Source organism: Oncorhynchus tshawytscha, linkage group LG21 (genome assembly GCF_018296145.1).
Source record: "Oncorhynchus tshawytscha isolate Ot180627B linkage group LG21, Otsh_v2.0, whole genome shotgun sequence".
In the NCBI taxonomy this organism is placed as follows: Eukaryota; Metazoa; Chordata; class Actinopteri; order Salmoniformes; family Salmonidae; genus Oncorhynchus; species Oncorhynchus tshawytscha.
Window position 1 is genome coordinate 15,708,496 of NC_056449.1, and position 21,585 is coordinate 15,730,080.

Below are 21,585 nucleotides of genomic sequence, written 5' to 3' on the forward strand. Positions count from 1 at the left end.
CATTTGGGCAGAGCTTTCAAAGGCTGCCCAATTATTTTATTTTTGCAATTAATTGGTCTTTTGACCAATCACATCAGATCTTTTTCAGAGCCAATCTGATTGGTCAAATCCCAGATTATTAATGACTGGACAGAGAGGAGAAGCATCTGGTACTGGCACACTTGCGTTCACCTGTCCAGTCATGTCTAGTCTGAGGGCTCTATTCAATCCGTATTGCGTAAATGCAAATGTAAAGAGTGTTCATCACGAGTCAATATACAAAAATTACATGGAAAAAGCACCAGAGGTCATTGTCATACAAAGGTTTTTCCTAGAGATGTTCTTTTGCAGTGAGTCTCCATGTTCTCACCCAAAGAAAATCAAATTTCGCAACATTCAAAACAAAAGTCAAAATCCTCAACATCGTGGAATTTGTAGGATGAAATGAGCATGATGCTGTTTTCAAATAATTTTATTTAAATGTTTTAGAAAATATTATGTACAAAGTGCTGCTGGTTTGATTTATGGCCAAAAAAATGCCATATTCTCCCAAGCAAAGTTACAAATTACACCTTTTGTCAAAAAAGTTAATTTATAACACTTTTACAGCCATTCAAATATCTAAAACCAAATCCTGTTTATGTTTTCTTACACAGACCTCAATAAACAGCATATTTACCTCTGAATATGACATTTTTCAGTAGCTAAGGAATTTACTTGAGTAAATACAAATAGTAATCAACAATGGAGACATTTCTCAAAATGGAGGTGAAGGAAATGGCGGCAGACATCCTCAGGAACAGGACTTAGTTTAGCTAGTGTTTTCTCTTAAGAAAAGACAAAGAGCCATTTCCTTCTTGGACTCTTTGCTTGGGTTGCCAAACTCAGCCATTCATACCATGGACAACGCTAACAAAGAATAGCACCGTGTTGTTGCTCCCACTGATAAACACTTCTGACCAGAGAGAGAGAGAGAGAGTTAATCAGAATGATACAGGGGAAAATGTGCCACATGAGGGAAACAGTTTACTTGTGTAACATTTATCTCAAGCTAAATGTACACTCTGTGCTATGTAGGGAGTACTGTATAGTGCATTGACCGTGTTCCAGCACTGAACAAAGACCTTAGGTTAACTCCTCTCCCTTTTCTGGCCTTGGCTTGTTCCAGACAGGGAAGCAGTCTGTCTGGGGCTAATAGTGTAATTGACGTCTCCTAATGGGGATATGTTAGGAGAAGAGGTTGCTGTTGCAACCACAGCAAAAAGGAAAACACAGTCACCGGTTTGGGGGGATTGTAAGAACATACTGGACATTCTAAATAGCCCAAACACACAGGAACCAATCAAATGAAGTTGATGCAACTGTTTTCAAACCGGGAGTTGGGTCTAAGATAGCCTCTACAAATCCAAGAGTGGACGACTCTCGTCTCTAACATGTAGGCTCCCTTTTTGTGAACAGTCACATCACAAGTCAGACTGTTGAATAAACTTCATTTGAATGTAATTTACCTGTTGTCTGCTGATTTTGTCCTGATGTAGGAGGTCATCTGAGAGAAAATATCCACAGAGTAGTGTTATTAACCCAACTTTCAGTACGTTGGTCTGTATGTTGGTTTGTATTTTCAATGCTGACGAAATCCGCAAGCGACATGCACAATATGTCAAAAATGCCACAGACCAAACGTTGTCCCACGTAATCAGCTGGCAAATTTCACAAGCACTTCAAGCTGCTTTTAAAGTAATGCGCTTTGGTCAACAACATTCAGTTACATTCGGCTAATGTTGACATATTGTGCATCACTTGAAATGCATCAGGAGATGGAAAATACAAGTGACAAAAACTACCGGCGTGGCAAAAAAGCTGTGTAAACAACACTTTCCTGTGGATACCCTATCTACACTTCCTACCGCCAACAGGACCAACAGCACAGACAACCGGCAACGTACGTTTGAATATCATTGTATTCAACATTCTGGCTTGTAGAGACTGTCTTTTTTACAGCAACTTCTTTTAGACTGAATTCCATGACCTAACCATGTTAAGACAAGGCCTAAGGGAATTGGGCCGAGCAATGAGCCAGAGGGGACGTCTTTTCGGGGTTCCCAGAGTTCCGTGGCGCATTGGCAGCTCCGTCCAGCCCCAGCGAGCGCCGGTAGGCGGCAGACAATCTGTAGAGCACATCTGGCGAGGGGTGTGACTGGGAGTCACCCTTCTGGGTCAGGAGCATGTTAAACAAGGTGTTGACCTCGGAGAGCAAGGCCCCGCCCAGCGGGCCATCCTTCTCTGGCGTCTTGCCGAAGGTGGAGAAGGAGGAGTCGTCAAGGGTGTCTGGGGAGCAATGGGTGTCTGAGGACGGTGGCCCGTTGGGGACAAAAATGTTCTTGTGGTAGTCTGCAGTGAGGGGGAGGGAGAGGCGGGCCATCCATGCAGGGTCCTCTATGTCAGCAAAGACGTCATCTGATAAGAGACAAGGAAAGAGATGAGAACATGTCGATAAAGTATAAAACTAACAGTTTAACAACATGTATATAAGACAAAGCAACAGCTCTACAGAAATACATCGCTGGATGTGACACAAAGCACCACATGGGTGTCCTTTGTTATGGTGTTTGTTGTTGTTGGCCAGTGTTGTTGTTTGCGCCTGAGAAAATGCCTTTCCTGCTGTGAAAACAACATTAAATGAAATCTGAAGATGGGAGAATGATTATCTGGTATGTTAAAGACAACAAAGAGAAAAATAAGTTAATAAAAAATAAGCTTATGGAGGTAAAAGTCCAATCTTGCTCAAAAACAATTTCCTTTGGGGGGGGGGGCAGGATGGAGGAAATCACAGGAGGAGTATATTTATCTGGCATTTCCTGTCATCTCCTGGCTATATCCTGAGTTATACTCAAGTAAAGTGGCCAAGTGGTTTTACACATAATGAGCATGAATAGACTCAGAACGGGTGAAAATCCACTTAAAGCTAAGCCAATCTCTAGAGTTAAGCATTCCAGGCATTATGGGGATGTCCATGCCTGATTATCTTGACCAACTTATCTATTTTTTTTTGGGGGGGGGGGTGTTAGTTGTAGTATAACTGATAATTTACATTTAAATGGTATGTTTAAAAAATAACACATTTCAACTAAATGGATAGAGACTATCGAGAGACATTTTTAAATGACAAAACACAAGCAACATGCTACAGGTTACAACCCCAGGAATAAAAAATATAAAAAACACCAGAATGACTCCTCTTGTTTTGGCCTCCCCAACTCTTTAACCTGATTTTCCTCACTTCAATCTGATTAGGCTCGTGGCCTAGAAAAAGCGCCTGTTGTGGATCACTCACCCTGTGGCCCTCATTAAATCACAACCAGACCTGGTGCACACACACTCAGCAACACACACACACTTGCAGAGAAGTTCCTGAACGACCCCAGCAGCTAGCATCTCTCCCCACACACATACATACAGTACACACACCCTAATTCCCTCTCTCAAACACACACACGCAGACACTCATACTCTCTCCCCCCACTGTGACACTGACAGACCTTGACTTAAATCTCAATCCATAAACTAAACCATTCCTTATCCCGCTGTGTTTACCCTACACATCAGTGAAGAGCAACCTACACAAATCCTTATCCCGCTGTGTTTACCCTACACATCAGTGAAAAGCAACCTACACAAATCCTTATCCTGCTGTGTTTACCCTACACATCAGTGAAGAGCAACCTACACAAATCCTTATCCCACTGTGTTTACCCTACACATCAGTGAAGAGCAACCTACACAAATCCCACATGACGTTCAGACGCATATCATGTTTCGCCCCCAAATCCCTGTTAGATAGTTATCCTCTGCAGTATTTGTTTGGAATGTTCAAAGACTGAGCTCCATGTATGTGGGAGTTTTTGAATGAAAGAGAGGAAGCTCCATATTTGTGGAGGGGGGAGGGTTTAACTCTTGAGTTGTTAAACCACACACACAGGTAATCAAACGAAGTGGCCCTGAACAACTCAACCGCCATTACTTCTAAAGCCATCTTTCATGTCTGTCGTCTCCCGGAGACCTCAGAAGAGAGCGTTGCTAACATTGCTAGCATGCATATAAACTGCCAGTACCTAAAGGGGCAGACTGGCCCTTGTACATGGTCTGTTGCGACTGCTTGACTTTGACACGGAGGCTGGGGAGGCAGTGTTAGCCCCACAGCAGACCACATCAGAGAGAGAGAGATTAACTCACAAGCTAACTGCCTGGGTTCAATAAAATGCTGCTTCCTTGTCTGGCTGCTTTCTCTGCAAACACCTCTGCCCCCTCCAACCCCCCCCATCCCCTCTCTCTCTGTTTCTCTGTCCCTCTTACTGTCTAATTCAGGGGTGGGGTACTGGGCCCGCGGATCAATTTCCCAAAAAATGAATGGAACTCATTTGGGCCTGAGAGTTAGAATAGTAGAATACACAGGGTGCAATTTTGAAATGTGGTTGTACATCAGCAGTTTTTCTCTTGTCAGCCACTGACAGTCACTCAATTAGCCCATATCAGCTATCTAAAGTTGTAGTAGTCATGGTTGAATTACTGACGTGGGGCCCCGATTGATTTTGTTAGTCACTCTCACTCAAATATCATATTAAAAACTACAAACATTTCTCTCCACCCTATGACAAAATGTGTATAATTGCAGCAAACTTGCTTTAAAACTGTAACATTTTCTCTATGCCCCATGGCAAAATGTGTATAAAGCAATAAAATGTATTCAGAAAATTAAAATTCTGCAATTATACACATTTTGCCATGGGGAGTAGAGAAAATGTTGCAGTTTTAAAGCAAGTTTGCTGCAATTACACACATTTTTCCATGGGAAGGAGAGAAGATTTAGCAAAAAATGTTTCTTAGGTCCCCAAAAGGCTAATGCCTACTCTGACTGCTTGTGTGGGTATGAATGTGGGTACGCAGACCCGCGAGCCACTAAGGCCCCTTGTGATTTTTTGTGGCCCCCATCAAAGTTGACGATCCCTGGTCTAACCCCTTTTGTTTTTATGTCTGCAAACTCTTCTTACTTCCTTATCTCGCTCTCCCCCTCTCTCTACACCCCCCACTCTCTCTATATCCTCTCTCTCTACACCCCCACTCTCTCTATATCCCCTCTCTCTACACCCACACTCTCTCTATATCCCCTCTCTCTATACCCCCACTCTATACCTCATCCCCCTATATCTACACCCTCCACTCTGTACCTCATCCCTCTCTCTCTACACCCCCCACTCTACATCTAATTTCCCTCTCCCACTCCCTTCTTCTCTTTATCTTCCGTGATCCATGGCTCGCCCCCTTGCAAACTTAATTAGACTGGACCCACCAGCAGGGAACCCCTAAATCCTCAGAAAACAATTACCTTCTTATTGGAACCAGAGGAACCCCCACACACCACATCACACAAACAGGTTTGATGTGGAGAACATCCCTTCTGTGGTAGATCGACTACAACCACAACCAAACACCCGCAAATATGGAAGCAGTTTAAAGCATACCACCAAGCGTTAGATCTACAAATCTATTTAAAGTCAGCTCAGCTTTAATAACGATCATAATCATCGGTTTAGTAAATCTGACAACTCAATTGGTGATATGTGATTCATCTTCTATCCTCTCTAAGACTATAGTTTCAATTTAGATTTTCAAGTGAACTGTCCCTTTAATGGGTGATATGGCTACCAAACAAAATAATGCAGATTTGAAAGAAAATAGCAGAGCTCAAGGACAGATAGAGATTGTGAGGCCACATTCTGAACAAGGGGTGCTGAAAACACACTGATCTACACACTAGTGGTGCATGGTACAGTTGTTTGTTCACCCGCACACAATATGCTAATAACCATCCACAACCGGTCATAACCTATCCACAACTGGTCATAACCCATCCACAAACGGTCATAACCCATCCACAACCGGTCATAACCCATCCACAACCGGTCATAAACCATCCACAACCTGTCATAACCCATCCACAACCGGTCATAACCCATCCACAACCGGTCATAACTCATCCACGACCGGTCATAACCCATCCACAACCGGTCATAACCCATCCACAACCGGTCATAACCCATCCACAACCGGTCATAACCCATCCACAACTGGTCATAACCCATCCACAACCGGTCATAAACCATCCACAACCGGTCATATCCCATCTACAACCGGTCATAACCCATCCACAACCGGTCATAAACCATCCACAACCGGTCATATCCCATCTACAACCGGTCATAACCCATCCACAACCGGTCATAAACCATCCACAACCTGTCATATCCCATCTACAAACGGTCATAACCCATCCACAACCGGTCATAACCCATCCACAACCGGTCATAAACCATCCACAACCTGTCATAACCCATCCACAAACGGTCATAACCCATCTACAACCGGTCATAACCCATCCACAACCGGTCATAAACCATCCACAACCGGTCATATCCCATCTACAACCGGTCATAACCCATCCACAACCGGTCATAAACCATCCACAACCTGTCATATCCCATCTACAAACGGTCATAACCCATCCACAACCGGTCATAACCCATCCACAACCGGTCATAAACCATCCACAACCTGTCATAACCCATCCACAACCGGTCATAACCCATCCACAACCGGTCATAACCCATCCACAACCGGTCATAACCCATCCACAACCGGTCATAACCCAACCACAACCGGTCATAACCCATCCACAACCGGTCATAACCCATCCACAACCGGTCATAACCCATCCACAACCGGTCATAACCCAACCACAACCGGTCATAAACCATCCACAACCGCCTGACTTGACTATATGTGATAAAGGATCAAGTGAAAATCTGAGGCCTGCACCCAACCCTAACCCCCTCATTTAGAAAATGCAGTCAGAAACTGTGGAAAGTTTTTTCGTTGTTGCCTTATTTAGATATGTTTCTGCTTATAATTTCCGACATTTTGGTAGGCTATTTGTTAGTCCAGGGTTTGATGATGAGTTATTTATTTGAATCAGCTGTGTAGTGCTAGGGCAAAAACCAAAACATGCACCCAAGGGGGGACCCAGGACCGAGTTTGGGAAACCCTGTGTTAGTCAACTTGTCTATAGTTAGAAACATGCAGCTTCTCTTTTGTCATTATATGTTGCCCTAGAAGACTAAATAAACCCTTGCTCACCAGCATAATGTCATGTAGCTGAAATACGATCAGCTTTTATGATGCTGATAAAGACAGCAACTCTACAGATGGTATCTAACTGCGCATTCACATTCAAGATGCTGAAAGAAAGAAATTATATTTCTCCACTCCTGTTCCTGAGTCAAAATGTTGCCTACATTTGGTGACTCATTTTACTGCAAGAAATGCTTAGTTCTGTAGGAGTTAATGTTAAATGTCAAATTTTATGGAGGGCCTAGCATCCGTGGGTTTTCCCTTTCAATTAAGACCTAGATAACCAGGTGAGGGAAGTGCTTTACTAATTAGTGACCTTAATTCATCAGTTAAGAACAAGGGTGGAGCAAAAACCAGCAGACACTCTGCCTTCCGTGGAATGAGTTTGACACGTGTTACAGACCTACAGTCAGTCTCCAGATTTCAGTCAATAGACAGCCAGGCGAGGGGAATTCCTTACTAATTAATGACCATATTTCATCAATTAAGTACATGTGAGGAGAGAAAACCCGCAGACACTCGGCCCTCCGTGGAATGAGTTGGACACGTGAGTTAACCTATCTGAACAGTACGCTACAGCAGTGGTTCCCAAATGGTGGGGTGCGTGAGGGGTCGGCAGGGGTGGGGTGCGGGGGTCAGACTGAGTTTTAAGGAACTCAGTCTGACTTTAAATGTACTCTTGAAAGTTGTAATAGTAGAATGCACTAGGTGCAATTTGGAAATTGGGTCGTGCGTCATCAGTTTTCCTCTTGTCATGTCAGTCATTGCATACATTAGAGAGCTATTTATAACTTGTCAGAAATGTCCAGATCAACAAGCCCATGTCAGCTAACGTTTTTTTATTTAGGTTTTTTAGCCCATAGATATAGTTGTAATTTTTTTGTCACTCAAATATCACATGAATTGTCACTCCCTGGTCAAAGTATTTTGTGTTTATCTTTATGTATTTGGTCAGGCCAGGGTGTGGCATGGGGTTTTTGTAATTGTGGTGTGTTTGTCTTGGGGTTTTGGTGGTGGTATTGGGATTGTAGCTTAGTGGGTTATCTAGCAAAGTCTATGGCTGTCTGGAGTGGTTCTCAATCAGAGGCAGATGCTTATCGTTGTCTCTGATTGGGAACCATATTTAGGCAGCCATATTCTTTGAGTTTGTCGTGGGTGATTGTCCTTAGTGTCCTATGTGTACTCTCGGTTAGTTTGCACTAGATAGGCTGTTTCGGTTTCGATTACGTTTATTGTTTTGTGTAGTGTTCGTGTTTCTTCGTTTGATTAAACATGAATCTAAATCGACACGCTGCAGTTTGGTCCGACTCTCCTTCATCACCACTAGAAAACCGTAACATGAATACACATTAGACATAGCAAAATGTATAGAATTGCAAGAAAATATGCTTTAAAACGGCTAAATGTTCTTTGCGCCCCATGACAAAATGTGTAGAATTGCAGGAAATAAGCTTTTACAAAGAATTCTAAATTCTCTCCACCAACAAGAGGGGTGTGAACAGATTGTGACATGAACAGTGCTTGTGCCCATAGAAATCTTCTAAGAAGAATGGCGCCGGAGGAGAAGGCTGCCGTTTTACAGACTCCTAACCAATTGTGTTATGTTGTGTTTTTTCACCTTATTTGTAAACGTTTTTTGTACATAATGTTTCTCCTACCGTCTTATGATCGAAAAGAGCTTTTGGATATCAGGACAGCGACTACTCACCTCGTACTGGACACAGATTTGTTCTTTAACGAGTCAGACGCAAAGGATTTACTTCAGACACCCGACAAGGCCCAAATCTTGTCATTCACATGAATAAGAGACAGAGATATTGGGGACGTTCTTCGGGGTGCCTTGTAAGGATCCGACGGCAGGTGGGCAATCTGCCTTTACCATCAGTCCTATTAGCCAACGTACAATCATTGGATAACAAAATAGACTAGCTACGATCACAAATATCCTACCAACGGGACATTGAAAATCGGAATATCTTATGTTTCACTGAGTCATGACTGAACGACGACACGGATAACATACAAAAATAAAATGAAACCATCTTGTGTTCAGCGAAATAACAACACAATGTCAAATACAGGAAGCCTAGTTGAATAATTAACATTCAATCACATTAACTGTTTTTCTCTAGCAGGAATTTCATTAATCGTCCGTATGTAGCCAAACATAGCTGCTGCTCATTCCGGTTTGCTCTAAAATGGCTAAATGGTCAAAAAGAAAGTAAGGCCCGCGTCCATAGAGACACACACCAGCTCTACTGGTAGTACTGTTACTACCAGCAGTACTACACCTGCACCTGTTGATGACACAAGTTGGTCTGCTTCCATGAGCACATCCAACGCTAGCATCAGTAATTATACATTTGTTGTTAGCCCAGCTAGCATGGACACTGACAGTTGTGAATCTGATGAGAACTAGATTGATTTGGGGTTCACTTATATTGGGAGTAGTGCCTTTCCTCAGCCACAGTGTGTTATATGTGCAAAAGTACTATCTCACAACTCAATGAAACTTTCACTCTTGCGCAGACATTTAGAAGCAAAACAAGCCTATTTGAACATGCATATTATTCTATTGCGAGAATTAAGACAACTTTCAAGTAGTAAGATGTATAAAAGCAACAGATACCATTAATAAGAAGGGGCTAGAAGCGTCTTAAATGGTGAGCTACCGAGTGGCTAGGACAGGCAAGCCCCATACTATTGTGGAGGACTTCATTCTTCCTGCTGCCGCGGATATGGCTGGGACAATGCTGGGGGAAAAAGCCCCAAAAAACTATACAGACAGTGCCTTCATCAAACAACACTGTTTCACGACGCATCAGTGACATGGCAGGAGATTTGAAACAATTACTGCTTCGCATACAAGCCAGTGAATTCTATGTGTTACAGCTGGATGAGTCAACAGACGTGGCGGGCCTGGCACAGCTCCTGGTATATGTCCATTATGTTTATGGGTGGTCAATTAAGGAAGACATTCTCTTCTGCAAACCACTGGAAAACCAGGACAACAGGAGAGGACATTTTTAAAGTATTGGACAGCTTTGTGACATCAAATGGACTTTGGTGGTCAAGATGTGTTGGTATCTTTAGTGATGGTGCAAAAGCCATGACATGCAAGAAGTTGCTCCTGATGCCACTTGGGTACACTGCAGCCTCCACTGAGAGGCTCTTTCTGCCAAGGGAATGCCTGACAGCTTGAAAGACATTTTGGGCACTACAGTGAACATGGTTAACTTTGTTAAAGCAAGGCCCCTGAACTCTCGTGTATTTTCTGCACTACGCAATGATAAAGGCAGCGACCATGTAACGCTTTAACAACAGACAGAAGTGTGCTGGTTATCAAGGGGCAAAGTATTGAATTGAGAGACGAGCTTAAAGTTTTCTTTACTGACCATGATTTTCACTTGTCTTGCATGATGATGAGATTCTCACATAACTGGCCTATCTGGGTGATGTTTTTTCTCACCTGAATGACCTGAATCTAGGATCACAGGGACTCTCCGCAACTATATTCAATATGCGGGACAAAATTGAGTCTATGATTAAGAAGTTGGAGATGCTGGCACTAAGACCGCACTCAATGAGCTGTAAATGCTCATCCAGAGGAGGCGCTCCTAGTGGCTGGTGAATTTAATGCAGGGAAACTGAAATCAGTCTTACCTCATTTCTATCAGAATGTCATCTATACAACTAGAGGTGAAAAAAACTCTAGATCACCTTTATTCCACTCACACAGATGCATACAAAGCTCTCACTCGCCCTCCATTTGGCAAATCTGTACTTCTGTACTCCCTGTTCCTCCCACGACTGCATGGAAGCGCACGACTCCAACACCATTTTAAAGTTTTCTGAAGACACAACGGTGCTAGGCCTGATCACCAACAACAATGAGATAGCCTACAGGGAGGAGGTCAGAGACCTGGCATTGTGGTGCCAGGAAAACAACCTCTCCCTCAATGTCTGCAAGACAAAGGAACTGATGGAAAAAAACAAGTGTTGACTACAGGAAACGGAGGGCCGAGCACGCCTCCATTCACATTGACGTGGCTGTAGTGGAGCGGGCCGAAAGCTTCAAGTTCCTCTGTGTCGATATCACTAAGGATCTATCATGGTCCAAACTCACCAACATAGTTGTGAAGAGGCACGACAATGACTCTTCTCCCTCAGGAGACTGAAAATATTTGGCATAGATTCTCAGAAGGTTCTACAGCTGCACCATTGAGAGCATCTTGACTAGCTGCATCACTGCTTGGTATGGAAACTGCTTGGCAGCCGACCGCAAGGTGCTACAGAAGGTATTTCGGAGTACATCACTGGGGGCGAGCTCCCTGCCATCCAGTACCTCTATACCAGGTGGTGTCAGAGGAAGACCATAAAAATTGCCAAAGACTTCAGCCATACAATTCATGGACAGTTCTCTCTGTTACCGCACGGCAAGCGGTACCGATAAACCAAGTTTGGAACTAACAGGACCCTGAACAGCTTCTACCCGCAAGCCATAAGACTGCTAAATAGTTAGTTAAATATTTAACCAAACAGCTACCCAGACCCTCTGCATAGACCACTTTTGCACTACATTTTTTTTTTTTACTTATCACATACTATTCTGCTACTGTTTACTATCTGTCACTCTATCCAATTTTATTCATCACACAGACCGAATACAACAGGTGTAGACCTTACCGTGAAATGCTTACTTACAAGTCATTAACCAGCAATGCAGTTCAAGAAATAGAGTTAAGAAAATATTGACTAAATAAACTAAAGTTAAAAAAAATCTAATCAATAAAATCTAAAAGTAACACAAGAAAATGACATAACAATAACGAGGCTATATACAGGGGGTACCAATACCGAGTCAATGTGCTGGGGTACAGGTTAGTCAAGGTAATTTGTACATGTAGGTAGCAGTTGACCTAAATTCCCTCGTACCCCTGCACATTGGCTCGGTACTGGTAACCCGTGTATACAGCCAAGTTATCCTTACTTATTGTGTATCTATTTTTACTTATATTATTATGTGTTTGACTTTTCTTAGTTTCTCAATTTTCTTTCTCTCTGCATCGTTGGGAAGGGCCCCGTAAGTAAGCATTTCACTACACCTTGTTGTTTACGAAGCATGTGGCAAACAAATTGGATTTGAAACATGATGTCAGAGGTGAGACTATCTGTTCACTGCCTCAGGGAAGAGTGGGTGGTGGTGACGGGGTGTGTCTGTCTGGTTGCTCTATACAGCTTAGAAAATGGGACTACCATAGCAAAATACAAGAAAGAACGACTCTCCAGGTGAGAAGACAAAACATCTGAGAAACAGGCGGCTTAAACGTAGTCAGGAATCCTCAAAGAGCCTGAGCTTCTCACCATTCGCGTGTCTCACAAATATAGTGTGACTTACAACGCTAATGGAGGACCCCTTTGCCTTTGGGTACGGGTGACTCAAGGATTACACACAGACACACACGCAGGTCTTTGTAACACCCCTGTGTGAGATTACTGTACCAGCATAGACTCTATATTGCTCTCACTGAAGATCAACCGAAAGATAGAAATCCCTGTATTTGCCCGGAGGTCTTAAGTGAGAAAAACTAAGGGGTGTGTCTTTGATTTGAAAAGAACAAAGACAGGGCCCCTAGTCAGAACGAGACAATGACCTGAACAATACCTGGAAGGAACTCCACACATATATTCACTGTGTATGTTGGACTATAGAATGTGAACATATTAGTCTGTTCGACCGTACAGAGCGCTGCGCTCACTACTGTTTCACATACAGTATATCCCAATGTGAATCTCTACGGCTGAGTGAAAACACCCATTGTTAGTCATTTAAGTCAGCTATGAATTGTCAGAACAGAATGAAGCCCCACAGAGAGCTAGGAATGCAAGTAAATATATTTTCTCTTTGTTAGTTTTGACCATTATTTGTTTGAAGTTTTCTTCAATGTTATTGTTGTTTGTTGACTATAAAATAGTATATGTTCTCTTTAGTGGTGAAAGGGTTTTCGGATGTCTATGGGACAACCTAGTAAAATAAAGGTTTCATTGAAAAATAAAAACGGTTCTTACCAGGGTTGTTGAGCAGGGTGTTAAGGTCCTCCTCCAGTAGCAGGTTGACAGGGGAGTCTCGGCCCGTGTCCCAGTCCATGTCTCCGGCTTCACTCTCGCCATGGCCACTGTCCTTGGTGCTCTGACAATCAGTGTCCTGAACGCCGGTCCTTCAGGGAAGCAGACAGGGGAGTGTCAGGGACAGTGAGGGAGGACATTTTAGAACCAACGTCAGCCATCTTGTGGAACCATCATTATGACTGTCCTGTTCAATTTTCCCAAATTTGGATGGGAGAAAGTTGATTCCATTCTGGAAATATGCTGATCTGAGCTCAATATAATAGTTTAAAGGACCAGTGCAGTCAAAACCTTCATTTTCCTGTGTTTTATATATATTGCCACATCAAGAGGTTGGAACAATACTCTGAAAATTATGATAATGCCATTTTAGTGTAAGAGCTGTTAATAAAGACTGCCCAAAGTTTCTGGTGGGATGGAGTTTGGGCCTGTCTTGTGACATCACCAGGGGGTAAATTAGTTAATAGACCAATAAGAAAGGTAGTTCCAAACCTCTCTCCTCCCAGACAGTCCTGGCAAAAATATTGCTTGAGAAATTGCACTTTGCTAAGAAGCATTTATTTTTTTTACAATTTAATAAGGTTGAAGCACTCCACCAATCAGGTGGCCCGATTGAAGCCACTCCTAAGTAAAAGGCACATGACAGCCCGCTTGGAGTTTTCCAAAAGGCTCCTAAAGACTCTCAGACCATGAGAAACAAGATTCTCTGGTCTGTTGAAACCAAGATTGAACTCTGGCTTAAATGCCAAGTGTCACATCTAGAGGAAACCTGGAAACATCCCTACGGTGAAGCATCGTGATGGCAGCATCATGCTGTGGGGATGTTTTTCAGCGGCAAGGACTGGGAGACTAGTCAGGATCGAGGGAATGATGAACGAAGCATAGTACAAACAGATCCTTGATGAAAACCTGCTCCAGAGTGCTCAGGACCTCAGACTGGGGCGACTCTAAGCACACAGCCAAGACAATGCAGTAGTGGCTTCGGGACAAGTCTCTGAATGTCCTTGAGTGGCCCAGCCAGAGCCCGGACTTGAACCAGATCGAACATCTCTGGAGAGACCTGAAAATATCTGTGCAGTGACGCTCCCCATCCAACCTGACAGAGATTGAGAGGATCTGCAGAGAAGAATTAGAAGAAACTACCCAAATACAGGTGTTCCAAGCTTGTAGCGTCATATCCAAAAATACTTAAGGCTGTAATCACTGCCAAAGGTGCTTCAACAAAGTATTGAGTAAAGGGTCTGAATACTTTTGTAAATGTGATATTTCCGTTTTTTTATCTTTAACAAATTTGCGGACATTTCAAAAAAAACGTTTTTTGGTTTGTCATTATGGGGCATTGTGTGTAGATTGATGAGGGCAAAAAAACGATTTTAGAATAAGGCTGTAATGTAACAAAATGTGGAAAAAGTCAAGCGGTCTGAATACCCTCCAAATGCACTGTACTTCTAGGTGTTTTAGTGATTAATGATAAAATACCAGAGACTTGAGGTATAGACTGATAACAGAACATGCTCCCTGCCAGAGACGTTATCTGAGCCAGTCAGAGCCAGACAGACCTGGACCCAAGGGAGATGGCTAGGCCAATCAGGCCAGAGACAGGAAGTCTCACCCAATCAGGTAGACTAATGTCACCTCTCAGTGGGGGGGTCAACATGTTTTTATGTGTCATGATGACACATAAAAAAAGATACCCGAGTAGAGGAGAAAAGTCTGCATTGTGCCTGTGTCTTGTTTTAAGATGATCTCAATGAAAGAAAACACTATGACAGACTCTTCATTCCTCGTGTTAGCTAAGAAGCCAAACCAGATATAAACCTCTCACGACCATATAAACCTCTCACTACAGATGATAATAACATTGTGGTCATTGGATGTGCTGGTTCCTGCCCTAGAGGCATGAGTCAGGGCAGTGAGTCATGCTCTAACATGCCCCCTGACACATTGACTGACTGGCAGATCACCTAGGTTATGAGACACTCTTCCTGTTACTGGCAGACTGAGGGCAGAGGTGGTCTTCCGGTTTATCAGACACAAACCTGAGCTCTATTGCCTAGTTATATTCATAGGAGCATTTGAAACTATAATTATTTATAAGGTGCCTTCGAGCAGAGAAAAACATCTTAATGGGATAACTTGTACATACATATAAAGGATACATATAAATAGAAAACATGACGTTGTAAAGATATACGCTTTTGAGATAAGTCAACATTTTGTCAAAAAATACATAATGAAAATCTCACATAAACGATGCATGTAGCGGTAGTAGTGATCAACAGCCAAATGGCTCTGAAACAAAGGAGGGATCATTAAAAGAAAAAGGGAAGAAAAAGAAAAAAAGAAAGTGGAAATGTACTCACCTGCCAGCGCGATGGGAGTACTTGTTGCCTCGGAAGTTGGGTCTCGGCTGCAGCTGGCCCTGGTGTAGCAGGGAAAGGAGCTGGGAGATCTGCTGTAAATTGGCAGGAGGAGAAAGGGGTTAGGAGACAGTAACCTTGTTTTAAATTTGCAGGAGGAGAGAGGAGTTAGTAGACAGTAACCATGTTTCCAGCCAACCTTTTTATGTTAAGTCATGCCTTATGAAAAGAAATAACAGGACAGGTGTGATGGAAAGACTAAGTGTCGGTACAATTTCATAAATGTCAATAGACATTTTGTTCGTTGGACATGGTGCGATACATTTGTGTCTGTAAAACGAAATCTGCAACAATTACAATGGAAAAGCGTTGGAATCGGTGCTTGGCTGCTAATTTAGTAATAAAAATGATCTCGCTCTTATCCATAATCTCATCATGTACCGTCTGCACTGTAGCCTATCTGCAAGCTGTTGGTGCCAAGACCAGAGTGGGCACATTTGCTCTTTATCAAATACTTTTTGTGCCAAAATCATCGACAAAGATAACAATTGATTGGAAACACATAGAACTTTTTATTCGGTACATGGAAACATAAGTCCAAAAGTGTTTTTTATGTGCCCTTCATCATAACGCACAACATTTTATTCGCAAAAAGTCCGTTTGATGGAAGCGCACCTCTAGTGAGGAAATTCTCAGATTTGAGAATATCCGCATGAAAATATGTCACTAATTGTATGGAAACCAGCTACTGATATTATAACACAGAAGTCAGAATAACAAACTAGTGCTTGGGGAATGTAGTGTATTGAGGCTGTTTGGACAGTTTTATACCAACTGTATGGGATATCGTTTAACTCCCTGACAAAGGCAATGCCGACAAACGTCAGAGTTTTTAATCTACTAAATTGAACAGCATGTAAATACCATGAAGTACTGTGGTTCTCATTGTTTATCTATGTTCATGGTATATGTTGGTTTAACTGTTGCAACATGTGAAAGAAAGGTGACTTTCTGTGGGAGAGGGAATGGGTGTCATTCAATTAGACAATTGGAGCGGTTTGTGCTGGCATCTTTTTTATAGGACCGGATGTGCTGCTAACTGTGGCCCCAAGCTCAGAGAGGAAACAGGCTTTGTGATGTGAAGAGAGGGAAGTGTGTGTGTGTGTGTGTGTGTGTAGGCACATGTATGTGTTGCACACAGAGGGTCGAGGGTGGACAGGAAAGTGCTTTTACATAAAGGACTATTCTTCTCTGACCCGTTTCCTTCCAGGATGAACCCCCGAAATATGAACGTGTGGAGGTGGAGGACGGGGGGACTCTAAAGCCAAAGTGCCAAGTGGGGCGAGCGGGCGGGCCGGGCGGGCGGGCGAGCGGGCGGGGGTACAGGAAAGGTGGGTCAAGAATCAGGCCTCTTCCTGCTGTTAAAATGGAATTCACATGAGGCCTTCAGACCTTGCCAGACTCTATGTTCTAAGCCCATTGGGTGTTTGGCATTGTCGACTGCATGAATTCTCCCTCAATGAGGATGCATCGTTTGACTAGCACAGCACTTCTGGAGTAGTTGGAAACCAGACCTTTACAGTTGCTGTTTTTCTTTGCTTAAAGTGAGCTCAGAAATAGCAATTTGGTCCATTTGTAACTGACGACTCGAGGTCCTTACATGTCAAGGCAGTATTACCTTACACTACAGACATATCAGAGCTTACTTTGGCTGGGCTTCCCCCTTAGAGAATAAGAGTGGTCTACTGATTCTTCCTGGCATTTTTCCTCCCCTGTATGAATCTGTTATGTGATATTGAGTAAAAGGAGAGATTGCTCGGGGACACAGAAGTAGACAGGATTACAGTGGCTGACACATGAGCACCTGAATAAACTCAATGCTTTGGCTCCAGCATCATCTGTCAGCTGTCCCCTCAGGCTTCCTATATGTAAGCTAAACACCAGGCCAAAATAGCAGAGAGGAACAGAGGGAGAAAAATATTTGCTCTCAGGACATTACATTCATATTCCTGTAGGTTAAACTTAATTACTTACAGTAATTCTTTAAGTGAAAAAAAGAAGGCCTATTTACAAAACAAAAGTCTGTTATTAGTTAGATGTATATACGGTATCATCTAACATGAGAATGATGGAAATCAAGGTAATGCATTGCATGATATATACCAAATGTGCATTCATGTTTGTAGTATTTATAACTAAAATGTTTATTACCTGTACTTCTGGAGAGGCAGCAGACAGCTCGATGGAGTTATCTCCGAAGGCAGCCATGGAGAGACGGACTAAGTTCCTCAGCATCCGTCTGTGGTCTTCAGCATCATGTCCACCTCTGGTGTCTGTGTTCTTGGACCTTCTAAGTGTTGCTACCTGGGACACTGGGGAGGATGGTTCTGGCTCTTCAACATCAGGCCTAGCCTGGATCTCAGAGTTCCCATGTCGCTTCAGGGTGCTGGTCTGAGAGAGTGAGGAGGACAACGAAGGGTTTCTTGCCTTGCGCAGGGTTCGGTAAGGAGTGGTGGGGGTTCGAGGTAGAGTGCCGTCCAGCTCGATGCTCCCAGGTTTCCTGAGTGTTCTGGTATGGGAGACTGGCAGCGTTGCGCCCCCATCAGGGTAGGCCTGGGAGTGGACTGTTGGGTGCATGGAGGTGGCTATGCTGTATTGCCTTTCAGTGTGCTGCTCTTCAACCACCAGGGGCATAGGGGAGAGGGGCTGGGCTTCATCCTCATCTTCCGGAGGGTCCTCCCTTCGTCCCCTCAGGACTGGCACCAGCTGGATGTCCGTCTTCCTGATGTTCTTCTGTGGACGGCGAGGGTGACGTGTGTAGGTGGACTCAGCCATCCTGCAGTTGTAGGCATGGTTATCTCGTTTTGTGGGTCGACAGAAGGTGGTCACCAGGGCAACAGCCAGGAGAAGCAGGAGGCAGCTGGCCCCAAGGCATATGGCCATCATCATGGTGAAACTCAGATGGCCACGGTTACCAGGGGCTGAGTTCTTCAGATGGTCCCGCAAGTTGACGAAAGTCACCTCCAAAGTGACCTTTGTCACTAGCCTTGGAGAGCCCTTGTCCGATACAGCGATATCCACTTTGAAAGTCTTCCCAATGAGCTCTGTCGCATTGGTCGTGTTAACATACAGTTGTCCGGTAGTGTCATCGAGTCTGAACAGTCCTGTGGGGTTTCCATCTGTGATCATGTAGCTGAGTCTTCCATTGAGGCCAGAGTCTAGATCGTTGGCCTTGATGGTAGTGGCCAGGAATCCTGAAAGTCCATTTTGTGCAGAGCGATCGATCGGAGGATAGGTGGAGCCTTCTTCAGCACCATCCCCTAGCTCTGTCACCATCTCCCCCTTCTCTGCGTTAACAGGGACGCTCACAAAGGCTATGCCTTTCTTTGGCATTGGCTCCTTGATGACGGGGTAGTTGTCATTGACATCCTGGATCTCGATGAGTACCGTGGCAGTGCTGGTGAGGGGTGGATGCCCATGGTCTATGGCCTCCACGATGAAGGAGTAGGTGGGAGACTCCTCATAGTCCAATGACTGCTGGGCGCTGACTACTCCACTGATGGGGTGGATGGCAAAAGACGCCGTGGGAGTTCCCAGTTCATTGGACTCTCGGATGGAGTAGGACACCCTGCCGCTGAGCTCAATGTCCACATCATTAGCTTCTACCTTGAGGACCTGTAGGCCTACGGCATTGTTCTCCTTGAAGGAAGCCCTGTAGTGGGACTTGGAGAACACAGGGGCATTGTCATTCTCATCCAACACATGGACAACTAGGTATCTAACACATGACAGTGGAGGGTCACCGTAATCCTGGGCAAGTAACGTGAGGTTATACTCCATGACCTTTTCGCGATCCAGGGTGCCATTGGTTACGATCATGTAGTTGTCGCCATGGATTTTCTTGAGGCGGAAGTGGCCTGATCCGTGCCAGATGTGGGCGTGCACATTCCCATTGTCCCCGGAGTCTGCATCAGAGACCATCACCAGTGCAAGGAACGTGTCCTCCGGTGCACCCTCTAAAACAGTTGCCACTGGGGAATCAGGAGGAGTCCAAGTCACGTGGATCCTTGGTGCATTATCATTGACGTCCCTCAGCTTGACGTGTAGTTTACAGTGAGAGGGGATGGCGTTGGGCCCAAGATCCCGAGCCTGGATGTCCACCTCATAAGAGTGTTTGTCCTCATAGTCCAGTTCGCCTTTTAAGGTCACTGCCCCACTCTGGGGGTGGACACTGAAAAGCTTCTGCACCTCAGGTGGAGCATGTTTGCTTAGAGAGTACTCAACCTCCCCATTGGCCCCTTGATCAGGGTCCGTGGCCTTGAGGTTGATGACGATAGTCCCACGGGCTGTGTCCTCAGTTAGTTCCACGGTGGGGGTGCCATCCTCAAACATGGGGCTGTTATCGTTAGAGTCCAAGACTTTGACTCTGACCAGAGTACTGCCTGACCTGGGAGGGTTCCCCTTGTCCCAGGCCACCAGAGTCAGCTCGAAGGAGGACTGCACCTCCCTGTCCAGCTCCTTTATCACCACCAGCTCTGCTTGCTTTGGCCCATCCGCAGTGCTCCTTACATCCAGGGCAAAGTGCTGGTTAACGGACAGTGAGTAGGTCTGCAGTCCATTGGGGCCGGCATCCGGGTCAACGGCTCGGTCCAGGGGAATCCGCATCCTCAACGTGGCCGTCTCAGAGATCTCCAATTCCTGCTTGCCACTGGGGAAGGTGGGGCTGTGGTCATTCAGGTCCATCACCTCCACCCGCACCCTCAGAAAGTGGATAGCACCACCTTTCCTGTAGAGGACACTGAAGGCCAACTCACACAGGTCCGAGCCTCGACACAGCTCCTCCCGGTCCAGCTGTCCCAGAGTGGAGAGAGTTCCATCGCTCGCTCCGATGGAGAAAGGCAGGGCTTGACCATGCTCCACGACCTGGAAATCCTCCAATGCCTCTGTCTCGCCTCTCTGACGCAGGTCATCGACCAGATGGCCGACCCTGGTGCCCACAGGCTGCTCCTCCCAGACTCTGTACATAACAGTTAATGGGGCCGGGTCTGAACACTGGGCCCCAGAAGCAAGACACAGAACCAGCAGTAGAGCCAGCAGCATGACTGTGTGAGATATTACTGTCCTGTCCAGCATTTAAAAGGGCATGTCTAACACCCACTATAAACTACTGAGATAAGGTGGTGTAATTCTTTGCCCCTACTCTAAAATGATCTTCTTCAATTTAAATACTGATGACTGATGAAAAAAAGTCAAACCTTTTGATAGAAAATATCTCCTTTGAAAATAGCCTGCTACAGTAAAATGTTGATAGTTCAATATCTGAGTTATAAATCAACAAAACATAGAATTATGTTTTTATCAGTAAAAACCATGAATCAAACTGCTCATCCACCCATATTCTTACACTTTTACAGAGCTCTGAATATCAGCACAAAATGTACCAACAATTACAGCTAAATCTATCAATGAAACAATCGAATGTATTTCCTAACAAAACAGACTTAAAATGAAATTAAAGATAACCCTACATCCTTTTTTATACCAACAACCTTACAACCCTTAAGTTGAGTCAGAGAACCAAATTACAAACCCTATAACTATAACTCTTGCCTCCCTCTCTTAGACATACATACACTCATAGCTTACTGCATTACTCACTCACTCACACAGCTGCTGGCTCCCAGCCTCTCGGTTCATCAGCTTGTAGCTACAAAGTAAAGTTAGGAGAACACTGAGGAAGTTTGGATCTGTGATGATACAAGCAGGGGAGGACCCAGCCAATCAGAACAGGAGGCATGGAGCATATGCAAATCTGGACTCCACAACCTAAAACAGAAAGAAAAAAATGGGCCCTCAGGAAATTAAGCAGGAGTTGAAACAACATTTGAGTGCTTTTAAAGAAATGTGATCCTCCCGCTCTGCCCCCAGACCACAT

General features: G+C 44.3%; 1 protein-coding gene across 1 annotated transcript; it reads right to left on the reverse strand.

The window, feature by feature from the left end:
- Window positions 1-435: 435 nt before the first annotated feature.
- On the reverse strand, window positions 436-21,375 carry LOC112221027 (protocadherin-12). Its single transcript, XM_024383087.2, has 4 exons — window positions 17,862-21,375; window positions 15,654-15,745; window positions 13,234-13,382; window positions 436-2,436 (listed from the first exon to the last, which is right to left on the reverse strand). Exons 1-4 carry the CDS (start codon window positions 20,781-20,783, stop codon window positions 2,030-2,032), a joined length of 3,570 nt encoding a protein of 1,189 aa, XP_024238855.1. The 5' UTR covers window positions 20,784-21,375; the 3' UTR covers window positions 436-2,029.
- Between the last annotated feature and the right edge of the window lie 210 nt (window positions 21,376-21,585).